Source organism: Acanthochromis polyacanthus, chromosome 6, assembly GCF_021347895.1.
Source record: "Acanthochromis polyacanthus isolate Apoly-LR-REF ecotype Palm Island chromosome 6, KAUST_Apoly_ChrSc, whole genome shotgun sequence".
NCBI lineage: Eukaryota > Metazoa > Chordata > Actinopteri > Pomacentridae > Acanthochromis > Acanthochromis polyacanthus.
Window position 1 is genome coordinate 37,013,881 of NC_067118.1, and position 20,780 is coordinate 37,034,660.

General features: G+C 40.2%; 2 protein-coding genes across 2 annotated transcripts; one reads left to right on the forward strand and one right to left on the reverse strand.

The window, feature by feature from the left end:
• The first annotated feature begins 184 nt into the window (after window positions 1-184).
• c1galt1la (core 1 synthase, glycoprotein-N-acetylgalactosamine 3-beta-galactosyltransferase 1, like a) lies at window positions 185-14,370 on the forward strand. The gene is given in 8 exon segments (XM_022199275.2): window positions 185-469; window positions 3,534-3,761; window positions 3,764-3,784; window positions 7,745-8,203; window positions 8,206-8,241; window positions 8,244-8,324; window positions 8,327-8,406; window positions 13,080-14,370. Coding segments are annotated over 7 exon segments (1,218 nt in total). The 5' UTR covers window positions 185-469; window positions 3,534-3,574; the 3' UTR covers window positions 13,434-14,370.
• Window positions 14,371-14,635: 265 nt separating this feature from the next.
• tac3a (tachykinin precursor 3a) lies at window positions 14,636-16,542 on the reverse strand. Its single transcript, XM_022199276.2, is given in 8 exon segments — window positions 14,636-14,760; window positions 15,032-15,098; window positions 15,243-15,281; window positions 15,284-15,295; window positions 15,398-15,427; window positions 15,640-15,739; window positions 15,826-15,941; window positions 16,326-16,542. Coding segments are annotated over 7 exon segments (369 nt in total). The 5' UTR covers window positions 15,928-15,941; window positions 16,326-16,542; the 3' UTR covers window positions 14,636-14,741.
• Between the last annotated feature and the right edge of the window lie 4,238 nt (window positions 16,543-20,780).

Genomic DNA, 20,780 nt, shown 5'->3' on the forward strand with positions numbered 1-20,780 from the left:
GTTAGAGTGACATCTAGTGGCCAGGATTTATAAAGCAACACATTTACATTCTGTCCTTTCGCTTCCTCACTCATTATCCTTACATGCTTTAATTACTAATATGAAATAAACCTAATTCATCTCAACCTGTGAGTCAGTTACAGTTACTACATCTTCAAAACGTGGGAAAGCGGTTCTTCCTCATACGTCACCGGCAGCCAGCCAATGAGGCGGCCGCATTCGCAGAGCTTAGCCCGTGATGCTGAAGAATGCAAATCTATCCGGTGGCTTTTCTCTCAGTAATCATGTTGTCCGGGGACGCAAAAATAACGAGAAACCAAAAGCAGCAGAAGCAGCAGCTCGGACGAATGTGAGCCGCACATGAGAGCCTCTGTCCGGCAGGTGCAGCGGGCTGGTGCCGCTCTCAGGAAACACTGATCCGCTCACAGGGTTGGCAAGCAAACCGTGCTCACAAGATCCCACAGCCAAGGTAAATAACACACACATATGCGGGTGTATTTCTGGAACATGTATTTATTTTTCTTTTACTGCACACAATCAGCTGCTGGTGTTTGTAAGGATAAACTATACCAACAGATCTGCTTTGCCTATGGCCTCACGTCGCTGCTTCAGCACTCCTCTGTCATGTGTTTTTGGTTTAAATCCCCGATTAGGGTAACTGGATTGTGGCTTAATTTTTTATTTATCGTCAGGATAAGAGAGTAGATGTTTTTGACAAGTGTTAATCATTAACATCTCTCTGGTTATGAGGTCTTTAACCTATAAGCAGCAGAACTGACTGAAAACATTTGACATTCAGACACTGTGTCAAGTGTGAAATCTGTGTCAAAGAGACTGACTGAGTTCAGCCAAGTTTATCTGCTTACTTCAGTCTGTCTTTAAACAAAAGAAGGAGGCATTTAGAGTGTGGTTTAATCCCAGAGCTTCTGATCAATACTAATCACTGTGGCAGCGTTTTAGTGGAGCATGTTTTCTGATCCAAGTTCACAGCGTCAGTCATGAGTCACTAGTTTGTCAAGTCTTGACATTTTGATTTGCAACAAAAATATAAAATCAGCATGCAAATTATGTTCTTTTCTGACTCAGAGAAAAAGTGAAGCATCTCATTTGCATTGCTACAGCTTGAAAAGGGTTAAGTTTATCCATCTGTGCACATTTTTGAGCAGCTCAGCCAGTAACAAATTCTCGACAATGGCGGTAATTTACACCCCTGTGACAATGGTCAGATTGTGTTACCAGTATAGAGACTCTTTTGGCCAGCGACTTCATCGGGACACCTTCAAACGCAGCTTTATTCAAATTACAAGATGCTACAGATGATAAGAGAAATCGGAGAACAGACAGACTGGATGGTGGCAGGTCAGTTACAGCAGGAACCAGACACTTGAATATCAACAACTTAAACATTTGTTGTCTAAGAAATTGTTTTAGGCAGCATAGTACTGGATGGACATGTCTGACACCATGATCCTGTCCCCTAAAATGTCCGACAACTTCACGAAGCGTTTTAAAAAGATTGGGACAGCGTACCACAAGCAGCATCAGCATTAATTATTAGTGATTTCCAGTGTGAGAACCCCACTTACGATCTGCCTGGTATCATTTCCAATGAAGGCATTCTTGATGACTTCATGACCTCCACTCTGGTGTATAAATAGATGGATAGATGGATACTTTATATATCCAGAGAGAAATCCAAGCTGTGTGTTGGAAAAACAAATGCTGATTCCCTTATGTTGAAAGCAAAGGATAGGATTTATTAAAACCTTACTTGCTGCACTTCTAGATTTTTTTCTGTATAAGTTTTCCTGTCAGGATTCCTTACAAAAACAAAATGTAAAATTAATTTTTAATGCAATATTTCTTGTTTTGCAATGTTTTAAACATGCAGTCTGGGTCTGAAACGTGTAAATGCATGAACTGAAACTTCACTGCATATTTTCATTTTTAGGCATATATACAAAAATGTGAAGCTGGATTTTAGTGACTATTTGACACAAATGAAAAGTGTCAATCCAACACTAGTCCTCAATTCTTAAAAATTAAAGTCTTTGTTAAAACTCACTGAGTCATACATTTATGATTCAGTGATCAGACAGTTTACAGTAAATCAGTAAAGCAGTAAGTGTGTAAATGAGTGAACTAAAACCTCTTTGCATATTTTTATTTGTTGACATATATAGAAGATTTTCAAAGTAATACTGGAAAAGCTGGAAGTACTCAACCTTTTCAGAATTACATAACATGTCAGTATTGAACTTCAGAAACTCATTAAATCACGCGCTTCAGTTCAGTTCAGTAAATTTATTTCAACCTGCACACAGCTCTTTGGACAACAGACATAAAATTATATCTTGGTTTGAAAAGGGGATGGATGAAGCAAAAGCTTTTAAATTTCCAACCCCCCACTCACCATCACCGAAACATTACAATACAACAATACAAGAAAAAAACAAAAAACAACTAACTACAAAGATAAACATACAAAGACAGACGGGCCCATCATCACTGACTCTAACCCCACCCAACTCATCATCAACATCACCATCATCATCATCATCATCATCGAATGTGTGTAAGCACTTTCCAGTGCCCGTACACATCCACACAGCCAAAGGCATCAGTCGCTCTGTTGCAAATATTTCAACATGACATTCCTTTTAAATGCTTTTTAAAACTGATTAATATTTTTGCACGTTCTATCATCTTCTGTAAGTTTGTTCCATAATTGAACTCCACGAACAGAAATACACATTGATTTTAAAGTACTTCTCACTTTTGGTTGATAAAGCATGTTAGTTCCTCTCAAATAATAAGAATGATGGATATTTCTATCATGAAAAAGACTTTGTATATTTGCAGGAAGAGAGTTTCTAGATGCCTTCAACATTATTTGTGCTGTTTTAAAATCGACCAGATCATATAGTTTCAGATTAGACAATTTTAGAAAAAGAGGATTAGTATGGTCATAATACTGTACACCATGCACAACTCTTATTGCCCGCTTTTGTAATACAATTAGAGGAAGTAAATTGGTTTTATAACAATTACCCCAGACTTCAACACCGTAATTTAGATATGACATTACAAATGAATTATATAAAATAAGTAGTGCACCATGATTAAGAGCATGACTAGCTCTCCTCATAATGCCGACACATTTGGCAACTTTTGTTTGCAAATAACTAATATGTGGTTTCCATGATATCTTTTCATCAATTACAACACCTAAAAATACATTTTGTTTCACTCTCTCAATAGTGATATTGTCAATGATAATTTGTACAGGTATATTATGTCTTTTTTGACAAATGACATAAGTTTTGTCTTTTTTAAATTCAAGGATAATTTATTGGCATTAAACCACTTCTTTTAACTAATTCAACCGTTATCTGCACCAAAAGTTGTTTCATATCATGCCCTGAATGCACTGTATGCACATAATTATTAACAAAAAGTTAATGAGTGAAAAACACCCAGTTCAGGTTTGACTGAACCTCAGATTGATCCCAGTGTGTTGTGTCTCCGTGCAGACATGTTGTAACCGGGACATCGCGGCGCTTGAGACGTCACCATGAAGGGCGGCAGCTCCAGATGGGTCTTTCTGCTGGGCTTCCTGGTGGGGGCCTGCAGCGTCTACTTCTTCCTGCACCAGGTGTGGTTTGAGAGAAGCTACCCGGTGCTGTCAGAGGCTCTGGAAAGAGGCACAGTGGCGGGTGAGAGACCGACTGTTTGGAGGAAGGAGGGATCCGCTCTCGTCAACTCCTTCCGCTTCACCGTGCAGGTGCTTTACACTCTACAGATCAAACCATCTAGTGTGTATGAAATGACTCGAGTATTGTCGATGAATGTTATCCTCCATGTGTTTGCGGTGCAGAAAATGTTCGTGAACTCATCAAATCTGCATTTTTTTTAAAAGAGAACATTACCGGATTTTTCAAACAAAACACTGTCCGCTGCTAAACACTGACCAGATGCTGTTCACTAATAGAGGTAATAAGAGGATTGTGATTAATTTGAAAAACATCTGTTCGACTGAAATCACCGCAATGACCCAGACATCATGAATGACGCGCTGGAGGCCAAGTCAACACCTTGAATGTGCAGTAATCCTTCTTTTAGTGTCACACCAGTTAGGATGGACTCCAGCTCCCCTGACCCTCTGCAGGATAAAGTGGTGATAATGATAGATGATTGCACAGACACATTTCTATAATTTAGATGACTCCCTAAAAGATAGGATAGAGAGCTTTTAAAGATTGTTGGTAGTGGAGAAGTCTTATGACCACTAAATGATGATGAGAATATAGCATGCCGTATATTTTGGAATGGGTGCTTTGATTATTTTGGTCAAAGAGGAAAAATTTGGACACAGAGATAAAGAGCTGCCTTTACTCTTGCTATGCTGTCTTTTTTCTAGGCAAATAGTCTCTAATAGTTTTTGATCTGAAGCAAAGTTTCCATCAATGTAAGAAGCTCGAAGTCCTATTTTCCTTAGAACAGCTCCCGATAGATGAGAAGGCATATCGCTAGTAAGGTTTTGTCAACCTTAACCATCAAAGAGTCATTTGGACCCATTTTCCAAAGAAAGAAAACACAAGGAGGCACAAAAACTTTTTGACATTTAAAATGAAGATAGCACTGCATACCACGTTTTTAACCTTTGTGTTATGTATAAACAAAGTAAAGTGGATTGCATTTATGAAATCAATGAACTGCTACAGAGAAAACAAAATTAGACTTCTGCATGCAACAAAAGCTTTGAAATCCGAAACAAAGATGCTGGATTGAAGGTTACTTTCAAATAAAATACTCAATGCTTAAGATCCTCTTGCATTCAATGACAAAAAGACAGACTTTAAATTATCCACTGGCAAGCCAAAAATGCTGTGTGCCATCATTGTTTCACTGGAGCGTACCATCAGCTGTCAAACCTGAATATAAAACGGCATATTTCATTATACAATTAGAAATAGGACATATGACAAATTTAGGCAATTAAAATATTTCTTACTTGGTTAATGTGATTTTCGCTCCTGACCTAGCGCACAGCGTCTGTACATCAGGGCTGAAAGCTGTCGTCTGTGAGGCATGAGCGATGTTTGTTTTAATGTAGTTTCATGTTAGAGAAGACCTGCTCACATGCATCATGTGGAATTCAAAAGATCGACAGCACTCCAACGCATACGAGTAAAAATCAGCTTAAGGAGGTAAAAATGTGTACAAATCATCTAAGAAATTCAAATTCCTTTTATTGAATTATATCAAAAGACATTTTATTACACTTTGAATGATTGCCTTACAATAGCAACATATGAAAAGATAGTAAGCTAGGCACGTTTTTGACAAGTTTCCAAATTACGCTAATGTATGCTACTTTTGTCTGTTACTTTTGACGGAAAAAAAGTTCACTTTTTTCCTTCAAAAGTAACATACATAAGCGTAATTTTGGAAACTTGTCAAAAACGTGCCTAGTTTATTATCTTTTCATATGTTTCTATTGTTAAGGCAATCATCAAAGTGTAATAAAGTGTCCTTTGATTAATCAATAAAAGAATTTGAATGTCTAGATGATTTGTTACACATTATTACTCCTTAGCTGATTTTTACTCATATTTTGTTCATATATGTCGGGGATAACATTCCATGTTTCGAACACAAGTTTGTCCAGAGTGGGCAGAACCTTCAAGGTCAGTTGTCAAGTCTTTAAACTCGGACACCCATAGGTATTTGTCGGCTATTCCATCTCAAGATCAGCTTGACTTACACCTGACAATGCAGTCGTTTTCAGTAGGGATAGATCAATGCTTAGAGGAGTGACAGGGGAGGATAATATGTTTTTTTCCTCTTTGAACTCAGAGTCGTGCAAATACTCTGAATACTGAATTTATCATGTTGTGAGCTTGTTTGAAGTCTCTGAAATATGGGAAGTGAGACAGTCAGTGTACCTGTCTGTAAATCTCTGGCAAACACTGTCAACTTGTGCTCGAATGCCAAAACTTCCTCCAGCATGTGGCAGGCTGTGCCTCCTTTTCCCTGAAGAGCTGTGTTCAATATGTTCACTGTGTTTGTCATGTCTACCATGAAGTGTAGCTTTTCCAGCCACTCTGGCTGTTTCAGCTCAGAAGAGGTGAGCCCTTTGCTGCCCAGGAAAGTTTTCACTTCTTCGAGACATGTGGCAAAGTGTTTCAGCACCACCTCTCTGGACAGCCACCGGACGTGCTGTGCAGCAAGAGATCAGAATACATGCTTTCCACCTTGTCCGATAACAAACGGAACTGATGGTGATTTAAACCTTTTGCAATTATTCTATTGACAATCTGAGTGACAACATTCGTTACTTCTGTGCATTTGGAAGGAAATGTTTGAGCACAAGGTGCCTATAGGGGAAGGATGCAATGAAACGTCAGCAGCTTTCTGTCCAGCGACTTCTGCAGTAAAGCCACAAAGCCCTTCTATGCTCCTGTCATACTACAGGAGCACAGAATATTACCCCACTGACACCAGGAAGCTTTATTACTTTGGCCCTTAAACAATTCAAGACAGCCACACAGATGTCCTCCCACCGCGTTTGGCCTTTTAGTGGTATTAATTCAATCATTTCTTCCTGTGGCCCAGCAGAGTTTACATATCAGCAGAACAGCGCCATTTATTCAATATCACCTTTGTCTTTAGACTCATCACAGGCAATTGAGTATGCCACAGCTGAACTGATGTCTTTAATTTGCTGTGTGGGGATTTATTCTGCCATTCTTGTGGTTCTGTCTTTTACAGTCTTCGCAGAGAGGGGCGTATCCCTGATTTTCTGCACAGTTTCACTCTTGTTTTTAAAGTCTGTGATTAGCATATAATGATAACCTAAGAGCAACTGGTTTTACTTTCACACTGGGTAGAAATCTGCCGTGGTGAGAATCAAGATTTTTACCTCTTTAATGGCCAATTCGGTGTTTTTAAATGCTAGATGGCATTTTATAAGCAAAAGAAACAGCTAATTCCATGGCTGAGCATTTCCTCGGTGAAGCTGCAGTGCACTGATGACAATCTCAAAATCACGGATTCAGACTTAAAAGGTTTCATATCTCAACAACAAATCTTAATCTTGTGAAGAGTTACATTTAAGCCCATTTAAGACAGGAAGAGATTGCTTTTCTGGTAAAATTGGTTGTTAGGTGTTTAATCAGTGAATGGAGAGAACCTTTGATCAACCTGAAGCATGCTATGCTGAATACATGTGTCATATTATTACTTTAGCTGATAATTTCAACATTAAATTTAGCATTTACACTGCACTTAATTTTCAGATTTTATATAATCGGTTTGATAATGTTTGTATTTTTTTTTAAACTAAAGCTGTTAAACAGTGTTCCTATGATCACAGTTTAGTTTTGTCTTTTAACTGCTTGTAGTATTCTTCTTATCTGTTAAAGTACTAAGAGGCAGTACTACATACTTCTAGGTAGTATTTGTCCAAGTTTTCTGGATTTGCTTTGTTATTGCATAATGAGGGAAATGGTATGGAGACTTATCATCTTTTTATGTACTAATTGCATCTAAGAATTAAGTACAAAGTTTGAGAAATGCAGAAGAAGCAGAAAAACACGAAGAATGTGTAAGTAAACTGACTGAACATGTAGACATTATGATAAAGTGTACTAGGAAACTGTGGTGTCAGGTAGAATCACACATATAATAGATTTATTGCACTACAGGTAACATTGTTTCATATTCTGTTGTATCCCTCTAGATGAAGACAGCCAGGTGGCGGATGTGTTGTACAAGAAGGTACGAGTTCTCTGTTGGGTGATGACAGGGCCGTCTAACCTGCAGAGCAAAGCCAGACACGTCAGGGCCACCTGGAGTCGGCACTGCAACTTAGTTCTGTTCATGAGCTCAGTAGCGGACCCCGACTTTCCCACCGTGGGCCTGAGTACCAAGGAAGGCCGCGATCAGCTCTACTGGAAGACCATCCGAGCCTTCCATTATGTCTACGAACACCACGTGAATGAAGCAGACTGGTTCCTAAAAGCAGATGATGACACCTACGTGGTGGTGGACAACTTGCGCTGGATTCTCTCAAATCACACCCCAGAAGAACCCATTTATTTCGGGAAACGCTTCAAGCCTTATAGCAAACAGGGATACATGAGTGGGGGGGCAGGCTATGTGCTCAGTAAAGAAGCCCTCAAGAGATTCGTGGAAGGTTTCGGACCAAAGTTTGCGCGCACACGACGCCTGTAGAGGACTGGCGCTAGGGCAGTGTTTGGAGAAGATGGGCGTTCTGGCTGGGGACTCCAGAGATACTTTGCATCGAGAAACTTTTCACCCGTTGTGCCGGAACACCATCTAACTAGCAAGTTCTCCAAGAACTTTTGGTACTGGACCTATTGTTACTACCCAATTGTTGAGGCAAGTCCCTTCATATCTGTTTCATTGTGAATTAGTCACATATTTAAATGCTGTTAAATGGTAGTACTGTATATAAGTTGCCCAAAAAAGAGAAAAAAAAATCAAAGAAATCGCCATTGTAAGCCAATTTAGTTTCCAGAGTTCAGACAGACATTTTGTCAGTTTGAGAAATAGGAAAGTCACTTAGGAAGACATGTTGTTGAGAGACTGAACTGTAGTTTTTAAATCCTGAGTGTAAATCTACTGTTCAAATGAGAGAATTCTTTCATTTAACACATAGAGCAAGACCTTATCTTCTAATTCAATGTACCCTACAGTGTTCATTTTGCGTTGGATGATGCTTTAAATGACTAATCACAGGAATAATAACTAAACAAATGAATATGTGAGTATCTGACACATTCGGATTCTGCACCTGATCCCTGCATACAATCAGCAAATTGAAATAGAGAGAGCTCATTTTAAAGGAGATGATTGCAGCGTAAACAATGTCCTGTCAACAAAAGGAAAATTGGTCAATTTGTTGCTGTTGATGCAGCTAATTTATCATTCTTTGCAATTAAAATGAGACAGATTCATTACTGATCTTGTCGCACATCGGCTGTCGGTGTATGGAGCCGCTTTGTTCATGGTCTTTGACGGGGTATCAAGTAAACAAATTTACGTCTGTTGTTAAAATAATTTTTTTTTTTCAAACTGTTTACATGGATATTGGTGGTTTCAAAACTCTCAGCATCTGAGAGTGACACAAAAACTAATTTAGTAAGACCAGTGATATATGCTGTTATTTCTAGTAATTTCTTTGTTACTGGATCTTGATTTAGGTTATTTCTTTGCACCGCAGACCTCATTTGTTACTAAAAAAGTACTACGAACACACAAAAAAGAGCCTTGTTGTTACACTGGATAGCTGTTCTGTACTTTATCTTCAGTAAAGGTCCCATATGGTGCCCCTTTTCCAAAATGAATGCAGTCTCACACAGTCCTCACAAAGTGCCTTTCAGTTTTCCCACTGAAAATACTCCAAAGATGGTTCATTTTACCATGAATATGTCACACCTGGTTTTAGCTCTGATTTAAATGCAGATTTAACAGCAAAACAGTTGACGGCTTTGCAGCTGACACAGACTTCAATGAGTATGTGAAACCATTACTATCTGTGGCTCAAACTATCTCTGAGTGACCACTTTACATGGAAACATCACTGAATTAACACAGTGCTGATATACTCACTAGCATACAATATCAGTTTAGTCTACGGCTTACACTGCTCCTAAAAATTAAACCTCTTGACTAATTCTGACAGTGCCCAGCAATTGTAGGATATTGATTGATTGGTTTGAAACTCGGCGTGACAGATGGGAAGAAACAAATTGGTATTTGGGAGTTAAAGTGTTTTATGGAATTTATGGAATAACACCAACCGTATACTTCAAGCCAATTCTAATAGAAAGTATTAAAACATGGGAGGTGCTATGTGTCATATTTTTTGACACAAAATTAGAACACATTTCCATTGAGTGGTAATCTCATCCATTTAGAGTCTTCATGACAATTAAATTTGTAGCGTTGATACTTCATAAAATTGATACCATATGGAGAGGAAATCCTGTTTTTAAAAAAGCAGTTTCTCTTTCCTTTCTGTCTGTTGTCTTGAGCTCCATCCATCCATCCATCCATCCATCCATCCATCCATCCATCCATCCATCCATCCATCCATCCATCCGTAAAATTTCTTCTGCTTATCCGGGGATGGGTCATGGAGGCAGCAGAGGAAGAAGCAGGTCATTCCAGACTTCCGTCCCCCAGCAACGCTTTTCAGCTCTTCCTGGGGGATCCTGAGGCATTCCCAGGCCAGACAAGATGCATAATCCTCCAGAGGGTTCTGGGTCTAACCCGGGGTCTCCTCCCAGGTGGACATGTTTGGAAAACCTCCAAAGAAAGTCTAACCGGAGGCATCCGAATCAGATGTCCAAATCACCTTGACTGGCTCCTATTGATGCGAAGGAGCAGCGGCTCTACTCCGAGCTCCCTCCGGATGTCCAAGCTTCTCACCCTATCTCTAAGGCTGAGCCCAGCCACCCTTTGTAGGAAGCTCCTTTCGACTGCTTATATCCACAGTTTAATCTTTTGGTCACTACCCAGCGCTCATGACCATAGCTGAGGGTTGGAACGTAGATGGACTGGTAAATTGAAAGCTTTGCCTTGCAGCTCGGCTCCCTCTTCACCACGTTTGGTACAACGACCGCATTACTGCAAGCCGCCTGTCCATCTCTTATTTCATTTTCCCATCACTGGTGAACAACATCCCAAGATACTTGAACTCCTTCTCTTGGGAAAGCAAACCCCCCCCCCCCCCCCCCCCCCAACCTGTCTTGTCTTGAGCTACATGTCATTATTTAGCTTTACATGTAGTTGTTGGACATGAATTGTCTTGTACTTTTTTCACGTCAGATATCTATAATCCTGTGTACTCTTTGTGCAGCTTAGATGCTTAATGGTCAGCTTCTCCCTTGGGCACTAAAACAATGTCCATTTGTGCAATACCACCAGTTAGATACTGTAGTAGAGGCTGACACTTACTTTACTTTATATACCTGTCAGTTACCACATTAAACCACCTGCCTAATATTGTGTAGGTCTTCCTTATGCTACCAAAACAGTTCTGACCTCTTAGGCCACTGGCTTCACAAAACCTCTTAAGCTGCCCTCTGGTATCAGGCACCAAGACATTCATAGCAAATCCTTTGAGTCCTGAGAGCTGTGAGGTGGGACATCCATGCATTGGACATTTCCAGTGTTTACCACAGATGCTCTATTAAACTGAGATCTGGGTATTTCGGAGGCCAAGTCAACACCTTGATCTTATTTTCACGTTCCTCCAAATGTTCTTGAACAATATCTGCTGCGTGGCATTTTAAATTATTCTGCTCAACAAGGCCATCAGGGACTCCTGTTAAAATGAAGAGGTGTGTGTGGTCTGATACAACATCAGTTTTAAACATGAGATATGTAACATTGCTGGATTCATTATCAAGGTTAAGGTGGTGGCATTTTGTCATTCAGACATTGAAATACCCCGACAGCTGTGTTCAGTCCAGAACTCAACCTGGGGACAGCTGCTATCGAACAAATACTGTAATTTGGCTGCAGCTGATAAACTGTGACTGTGTTTAACAGCTCACCTGTCTAAGGTGATGAAAAGTGCACGGCGTGACTCGCTGTTGGATTCTGTCCCAAACTGACACTGTCTCGATGTGAGAAATAATTTATTATTTATAAGTAATTAGTGAAGTTAACAGAGCTGTTGCTCCATGTGCGTGAATGCCAGCTGTTCTCTTAGTTTGGAAACATTTAAAAGAATCCTTCTGGTGTCTCAAACTGCAGGTATTTTTTAAACTCAGAGGAAAGACTGCTACTAACAGCTGGAAGCAACAAACTAAACTTCCGCTCCTGGTAACGTTAATCATCGTAAAGCTTTATTTTTATGGGCATTTCAGTAGGTAATAGATCTATAACTGTGAAGCAACATGAATGAGAAAGGTATTTTGTGATTTTGGCAGCAAACTGTGATGAATTTAGACCAATACTGATGTTGAAATGCTAAATCACTTTTCACAGTTTGAAGCACTGTCACTTGTCCATGCCTATCTGTTAATGGGGAGGGCATGGAGTTCAGACTTGTATCCATGTTGTGATACAGAATCCATGTTGTGATACAGAAATGCTAGTAAGTCCAGCCTTGTAAGGTTTCTGTTGCAACTTTTACATAAAAATGAGCAGTTTGCTCATTCAGACATGAAGCTGACATGTTCAGCTGCTGTCAGATTAATGGAAAGGAGTGCATATCTGAAAGGGGCTGATGTTTAGGTCTTTAGGACATGTGAATGTGATATCCACATAATGCAAGGTTTCAAAGCAGAACGCTGTCCACAGTGCTTCTGCCAACTAGCCCTCTTCCAGTAGTGCATTCTGTTCCCATCTATTCTCCTGGTAAATGATGCACATACACCAGGTTGTCGACACAAAAACATCAGTCCAGGCCATCTTCTTTCATTGCTTTATGGTCCTGTTCTGACGCTCATGTTCCACCTGTAAGTGTTTCACGTGGTAGGCGGGTGTTAGTCTCGTCATTCTGACTAATTTGTGGTGACGCAGCACCACAAAGAGCAAGCTGCATTGTGTTTTCTGTTGTAAAGTTTTCAGCAATTTGTGCTGCAGCAGCTCTTCTGCAGGGCTTGGACCGTGTTGGCCACACATCAGTGAGCCTCAGGTGCCCACAAGATGTCCGTCTTTGGACTACTTTTGGTTGGTATGAACTACTGCATACAAGACTGGTTATTTTGGAGACGCTCTGACCCAGTCGACCCACCATTGCAATTTTGCCCTTGTGTGTAGTTGCTCAGATCTTTATGCTGAACATTTCCCGGTGTCCAACACATTAATTTCAAGAACTGACCGTCCACTTGCTGCCTGACATGTCCCACCCCTTGGCAGGTGCTGTTGGAACAAGATGATCAGTGTTATTTACGTCACCTGTCAGTGGTTATAATGTTGTGGTTGATCAATACCGAATTTTGAACATATTTTCAATGCAGTTTTACATTTTTACTGGTTGTAGTTCTATACTCTGTATGTTTTACATGTGTGACCTGTGTGCTTTTTATCCCTAGGGACCACAGTGCTGCTCAGACCTAGCAGTGTCGTTTCATTATGTGGAAGCAGAGCTGATGTACGAGCTGGAATACTACACCTACCACCTGAGAGCGTATGGCTACATGCCACGCTACCAACCCTCCTTCCTGCGCCAGCGTCTGAACCTCAGCTCAGCCTCGCAGACAACCATGTCACTGGGACATAAAGCAGTTCAGGGGGTGACAGACAGAAGGAGTCACACAACCGCTGCCTTTTCTGTTAGTAAGAACCAAACCAAAGAGGCAACGGAGCCAGATAAACAAGAGAAAGACAATTTAAACTCAAAGCTCACTGAGAACAGGACTGTGGTCACACAAGACACACATCGCTGATTGAGTGTGCTGTAGTTCAGCTGAGGCTGAATGTGTTTTATCTGCGATCTACATTAGAATCTGCAATACAAGCACTTGTGGCTACTGTCACTGGGACTGGGTGATAGGAGCTGTGTTAGAAAGCACAGATTGTTGCAGAGAAGTCTGTTACTCTGTGCAGTGTATTGGTTAGCTAGTCTTTTCTTCTGACAAAGTTTCCTTGAGCTGATCCCAGTTCATTCCTGCCAGTATCACAGTGCACATGATCCCAGTTTGAGTGATCAGCATTTGAATGTGATTCAGTGGCAGCTACATACAGTCTGGCTGTTTTTAAACAACACAACCACTTTATTTAGTTTAATTATATTTGGCATCATCAGGATCAGGCTTTGGATTTATGGTGTTCTCTGGACGTGTATTGTAGGATGAATATCATTAGTACCCGATCTGCAGTGATACAGTATTAGATATATAGAAGGATTTCAGAATTGTTTTATTAATTTTATTCATGACTTCATTTTTTCATCTAATGAAGAACAGCAACATGTGGCATAACTTTAATATGTTTAGCCTTTTTACCTTATGGCCACTTTGAGTTTCAGATTTTAGTTTTAATATTTTTCTCTTTTGGCTTTTTGAAAAAAGCATATGCAAACATGAATTTTAAATTTCTTTAATCTTTTTAAGTCTATGTCTTTGTTTGCATTTATTGCCTTTTAATTTCCTTTTTGATAATGGTTGCAGCCCGATCATTGATGCAGACTTTAAATCCAGGGCCAGCAGTGATGCCGTGTTTGTTTCAGGAATAAAAGCAACTAAAGTGTGCTGCGAAAATGTCATTTCTTTTTACCTTTGACTGACATGAAATGCTTTGACGTAGGAGTGTACTTGAAACCCTGTTTGCTTCTGTTTGAGAACTGTGCAGCCGCTGATGAAAACAGTACAAAACTCCAATGAATCCTTCGTGTCAAAGCATTTTATACAACCCAACAGTGTGACCGAACATTTCTGTCTGCAGTAGAGCCGAGACTGAAGAATCAATCAAACAGCTACAGGAAAATGCACCAATGTTTAAATGAATAAATTATGTAGAAAAATTCTGTTTATTTTGAACTTTGAAGGAAAAGAATATCATGATAAAGAAATAGAATTGATCACATATAATTATGCTTCGTCTTAAAACAAATACAATCTGCTTGGCTTATGATCATAAACCAGTTGGCACGTGTACAGTGTGAATCAAGTCTGTTTAGTCATTTCCATCAGACATTTAGTTGGTTGTGATCTTCTGTTACTGTAGCAACATGACAGTTGCTTCCGTATGAATGTCTACAGCCCCTGAAGTAACCTGCAACAAAACACACACACAGCATGTAAGTATTATTGTGTAAAATCAATTGTACACATGGTGAAATTGAACCAAACTACAGATTTACTTTTTCCAGAAATGAAAATTATACAGAGTTATTAAACCTCAAGAGTAGAAAACCTTCAGAAGTTCCTCTGTCTGATAGGGTTTTATTCTATAATAGACAGGTTAAGTGTTAGGTTCTTTTTCTAAGCAGTGGAGACTCGGTGGTGCTCCATCTGCTGAGTGAAAAAGAGGAGGAGACACTCACCTCAGTCTGCACTTATTGAAAAAGATGCCTCTCCTGTCTGGATACTCTCTCCTCCAGGGGCCATTATCTATAAGAGCAGGTATTACATGAAAGCCGCATATAGATATATTGTCCTTGTAAGGCAAATCAACAACCAGAAAACGTGATTGTGAATACACACTCCAAATAGTCGTGCTTGGATAATTCTTCTCTTATGAATTGTCACACTCACCAGACTCTGAGTTTCTTCTTCCCATGAGACCCACAAAATGTCATGCATTTCCCCTAATAGATGAAACAAAAAATATATAATTTAGTATCTAATGAAAATTTCGAACAATTTAAAGACAGCAATCGTTTAATCACACTGGTAAACGACAAACTTACTTTTTTGTGGCGATTGTACAGCGTTGTCGTCTGATAAAAAAAAAGAAAAACATAAAAGGAATCGTTGTCAAACAGAAATCACAGGAGCTTTGAAGAACAAAACTGATGCCCACTTTTTTGAAAAGGACCAGTTTTTACAACAAGTATTATTTTCATTAGTTTGTCATCATTAATATTTCTGCTATTATGTTAAATAAAAAAACTTATTTGAGGTATTTTCGCGAGATGAAATTAAGACTCACCGGCATTTCTTCTGCCCATCAGACCCACAAAGCTGTCATAATCCAAGTCGCTGTACCTCTTCAGAATGTTCCGCTTGGCGATGTCCATGCCCACGGTCTGCTGCAGTTAAGAGGATGATATAGAATTAGTTTCTTTCAAAAGACATTATGAAAATCCGGTTGGTTATTAGGCGCCAGGAAACCTACGTCTGAAGCTGATCTGCGCGCTCCGGGCTCCTCGCATCTTGACTGGCTGCAGCGAAGTTTCATGATGAGGAACAAAGTCACCAGGAGAAAACCTCTTCTCATTTTCTCAGCACCGTCTGTGCGGGACAATTAACGGTTATTTTGTGTTTTGTTTTAGGCTGATTTGTTAAATACATTGCATTTTCATCAAGGAAACAATTGCACCTGTTGCGCACAACCCACTGCGTAACTGGTGCGTAAAAACGCATGGATTAAGGTTTGCAAAGACACATAATGGATCTTATTTTTAAAATAATAATCATCAAAGTGTTGTTTCGATTGCATGAATCTGTCCAAGAAAGAAAGAAAAACATTCATCAGTCCTTCCACATAGCGTTCTTAGATTTACTTACCAAAGAGCCATATCAAACTTTAAATTCAATTCTTCCTAAAATAAGTTGAAACCAGATGAAAACGTTGAGATTTTAAAGCATTTAAATGTGCATTTTCTTTATCTCTACCTGTTTTCTGTCGAGCAGATAATTTGGTAAAGGAGTCAGCTGCGTGCGCCCGAGTGCAGAGCGGAATGGAAACGGATAGATCCTGCAGCGAGATCCAGTCTGGATAAATGAGGCGTCCACGCTTTGGGGTAATAAATAATCGCTGGATACCTGCGTAACGCCAATCAGCAGCTGGAGCGTAGGTGGGGTAAGGGGTCTTATATCACGTTGTACTGAAAGCTGCGCAGACTCTTCACTGATGGTCATGATGATGCTGAGAGCTTTTGCTGCCCCATCAAACACGCACGCGATCAAAAAAAAAAAAAAAAAGAGAAAGAAATAAAAGTCCAGGCTACGTGACGAGGATGTGGATTCCTGGACTCAATCCCATTTCTTTTCACATTTGGGAATTTCTCCTAAAGACCAGGCTCTAGTCTTTTGATTTCAGTTGGCTTTGACTAAAGATAAGAAACAACAGAACCAAACTGAACAACCTGAGCTTGTGTTTTCAAAATGTCTCATTTATCATTTCCAGCAGGCTCACATGTTTGGCATTTGGCCTTTTCTCTCCACTCAGCAACCTTTTTTAGGACAGTTACACACATAGCAGCTTCCTTTGCATGTTTTTCCAAGAGCATGACTTGTTATGTCGAGTGTTTTAATGACATATACAATAAAACAAAGACATCACATTCATTTCATGGAGAAGTCAGACAGTGATTTCAAGCATAATCATTTCAGCCACTGAACAAACAGATGAGCTGAGTTGTTTGGACAGACACTCCTTCATACCAGTATTGACACGAGGCATATCACGTGATTCATAGAGTCACTTGAAATTGTTTTCATGACTGTTAAATTCTCTGTTAAAAGGCTCTGACAGGTGGTGAGATGAAATGTCCATCTTGTTACTTGTATGAGTACCCATTGTGTGGCACTTCTTTACGCATTTACCTCCGCATGTTTTAGTAGCTTTGCAACTGCAGTGACGGTTTAATTTCATGACACAGCAGCTGGGGGATAACATTTAGTATTCCTGTTAATCTTAAAAAGCAATTTTTCTTCATCGCCAGCAGCTGAAAACAACTCCGATTTAGTGCTCACACCAAACCTATCATTTTTCTTGCAATTATACAAGCAATTACACTTGTGTTGCTGTTTGTGCGCCCATTCAGAATGCAAACAAGCATGAATATTTCAATAAGCTGAAGTTTGAGATCATAGCTGTAAAACAGGCAGGAGGTACTACAGTAGATGTCCCACGCTGAGGCCTCTGGGGATTTAAGCCAGATCCAAGAGGGTGTGACTCCAGGAACAAAGCACCAGGCCACAATCCAAATGGTGCATTTCACAGAAGGTTAACAGCGATGTTTTAGCAATGACTTCCCATTTCCATATTTGTCCTGTTCCCGTACGTGGTGAGGGAGGGGGCGATGTGCCAGGAGTGGGGAAGTCATTAATGGCACTTTTACATTATTGATGAGTGTTTTTTTTTCTTATCTCCCCTGGTAATCAAAGCGACCGTGGCTCTAGAGCAACACAGAGCACAGGGAAAGAGTGCCAGGGGCTGTTTATCCACAACATGTCATGGCAGGGTAAACTTTTCATCTAACAGAAAGGCGAACGAGTGCGTGTGCTGTAGGGCTACATGGACGTCCTGGTCTGCAGCCTGCTGAACGAAACGACACGCAACCTCTGCTGTATGCCATTCATATGTCATCCATTTTATTCAGCAAAGCACGAAATCAAATCTTTTGCACTCTCTTTATGTATGAGCTCCCCTCAGAGCTGTGGACAGCTGCAGACGTGTTTGGACAATCTCTCACCCTGACAGGCCAGCAGGACACTCACGGCTGGCTCAGTAACAGCTCTGTGGTGGCTATAGCTGAACCAGCATGCAAAAGAAAAAAGACATAGTTCAGCCCCATGCCGGGATCATTTAATGTTAATGTGTGTAAAAGACTGTTTCAAGTCAAGTTTGCGTCAATTTGGTGTCTGGTGCTTATCATATAACATCAAGTTGGCCACATGAAAGCGCTTTAATCTTTCTTATTGCGAAGGTCAAGTGTTGGAAAAAGTCAAGGGACATCTTGCATCATCATTTCCTTTTATTTTGGTGTTTCTCAGACATTTATCTCACTGAAAGTCAGCATCTTTGTCTATATAGAATTTCCTCTTGACTTTGAAGACTATGCATGTATGAGAGGAGGAATAGGAAGAGCTGTCATCTGTTGCTGTAGCAGTGGATGAGTCAGGACATGACAGGACCACTGCCTCATCCACCAGCTCAGCTTGGTAAAGAAGAGGGTTCTTTAGCTACCAAATTATTTTGACTCAGTAGTTCTGAAATGTTTTGTCACAAGGGACCTCATTTATGGAAAAAGATATTTCCAGGTTACACCTTCACATACGATTGCAGCTGTGTAAGTGATACATGGGACTGATTTCAGCAAATACAGTTTGGCTTGGATAAAAATACAGCATAGACGAAGCAAAGAAATAAAGTGGGATGATCTTACTTTGCCTAGAGCGCACAGTCGAACATTTATAATATTTTTTTTACTCTGAAATAACTTGAAAACTGTGCAGTTTAGAATTTATGGATTTTAGCTGGACTAAGCTCCTAATGTTTCAAGGTCTGAACAGCATCTCAGAGAGGAGAAATTTTCAAAAAGCAAAGAGTCAGACAGAAAAATCGATATTCTTTGTGTGTGTGACTCTAACATGTATAAGACTGTTCGGTAGCTCGGTTTGTTTCGAGGCCCATCAGAATACCGGTTCATTTCTGTGTGTAATTGTGCATCCGGTGGAGGAAAGCAGCAACAGACAGCCTGCAGTACAGTCTCACACTTTTATTCCTTTCCTGTCTCTCTAATGGAGCCGTCAATCATCCATTTGTTGCAGGCTTTCATGGCCTGAGAGGGAAAACATAAAGTAAGTTCCACCCTGGAGTTGAGAGGGGATGGTGACGCCACAGCCCTTATATGGGAGAGATGTTATGAAATAACGACTGACCAGAGAGAGACAGAAAAGCAGAGTGCGAGAAGAGAGAGTAAGAGTGCACAGATGTGTGAGAAATTGCAGGGTGCAGATTTAGCTTGATTTGTATACAGGCTGGGTGGATGCACGACTTTAAACCTCTGGCCAGGAAGTCCAAAGGGGATTCTTCATGTGTGAACACCATCACAGCAAAACACTGTCCTTCACACACTCAGAGACCATCCCTGCTGGTTACTGTTGCTTGTGGCGACATGGAGGCTAAAATAAGCAGATCTACATGATTCCAGGCTTCTCCACGGTAGATCATAAAACCCACCTGTCAATAATTGAGTTAATGGGCTCTAATCTAACGGGGGAATTTAACTTGGAGTCCACTTTGTGCTTCTCCTTGGGGCATGCAAAATGGCTTTGATGGATGCAGTTTTTTATTGCATCCACTCCTCCCTGATCTCTGTCTTGCGAGGTCCAGAAGTGTCACTTCCATCTAAATGTTAATTTGAAGGCTCCTTCTTTAAAACTGGCATGGATGCTGATGTGCTTTGAGAGTCTATTTGCATAAGACCACATTGGGTATGTGAAATTGTGAGCTGCTGTGTCTCTAAACCAAAACACACTACTTTTTTCAGTGTTTTCCAAAAGTGTTTTTCTGTTTTCTACTAGTCAAAGGGTTTTTGTCCTCCCTAATCTTCTCTCAGTGGCAATGGTCAGCACTGAGGCCTGTAGGAGAAAATAAGATGCTCTGCTACTGTTTAGGCTCTTGAACCTCTCTTTTGTAGATTGTCAAACTTTTTGGTCCGCCACTATTGCCTATTTTGTACCCATCATGCGCTGAGAATACTCAAGAACACACATCTTTGACATCCTCATCACTGACACAATCAGTGTCTCGCACACTGTGTCCTGCCTATACATCCCTTTATTTGCACTTTAAAATGGGCACAATCAGATGCTTGAATTGCAAAAATATGTTTTCTATCATGAAGAGGTGCAGTATTATAAATGAGAAAAACTTGGGACATTCAAAGTTTGTTGTATGTATTTTGTTCATTGCCAAAAGGTCTGCTTTTTTTAAAGAGACAGTGTATTATTAGACGCAGTCATTTCCGAGAATTTTCATCCTCAGTGGGTGTTGAATGCCTCCATTTATCTGATATTGGGTGAGAGGCATCAGTTGCTTCATGCTAGATTTATTTCCTCTGCCATTTGGTCATTACTCTGCCGCCAGCTTTCCAAACCTGTTAGCTACTACTGTTACCACTCACAGCTTTGTTTTTGCATTCATCTTGAATATTGTCAGTTAGTATTTAAATCACCCAGCATGTTTTTTTTCCCCACACACATCTGTGAAATTGCTCTGCTAGATCAGACATCCGAGAGGGGAGTCACAGGCAGCACTTTGATACTCGTGGCAGTGGAGTAAAGAAAAAGTGAAGAAACAAAGTAATATTCATTGTAATAACAGCAAATTGGCTGACA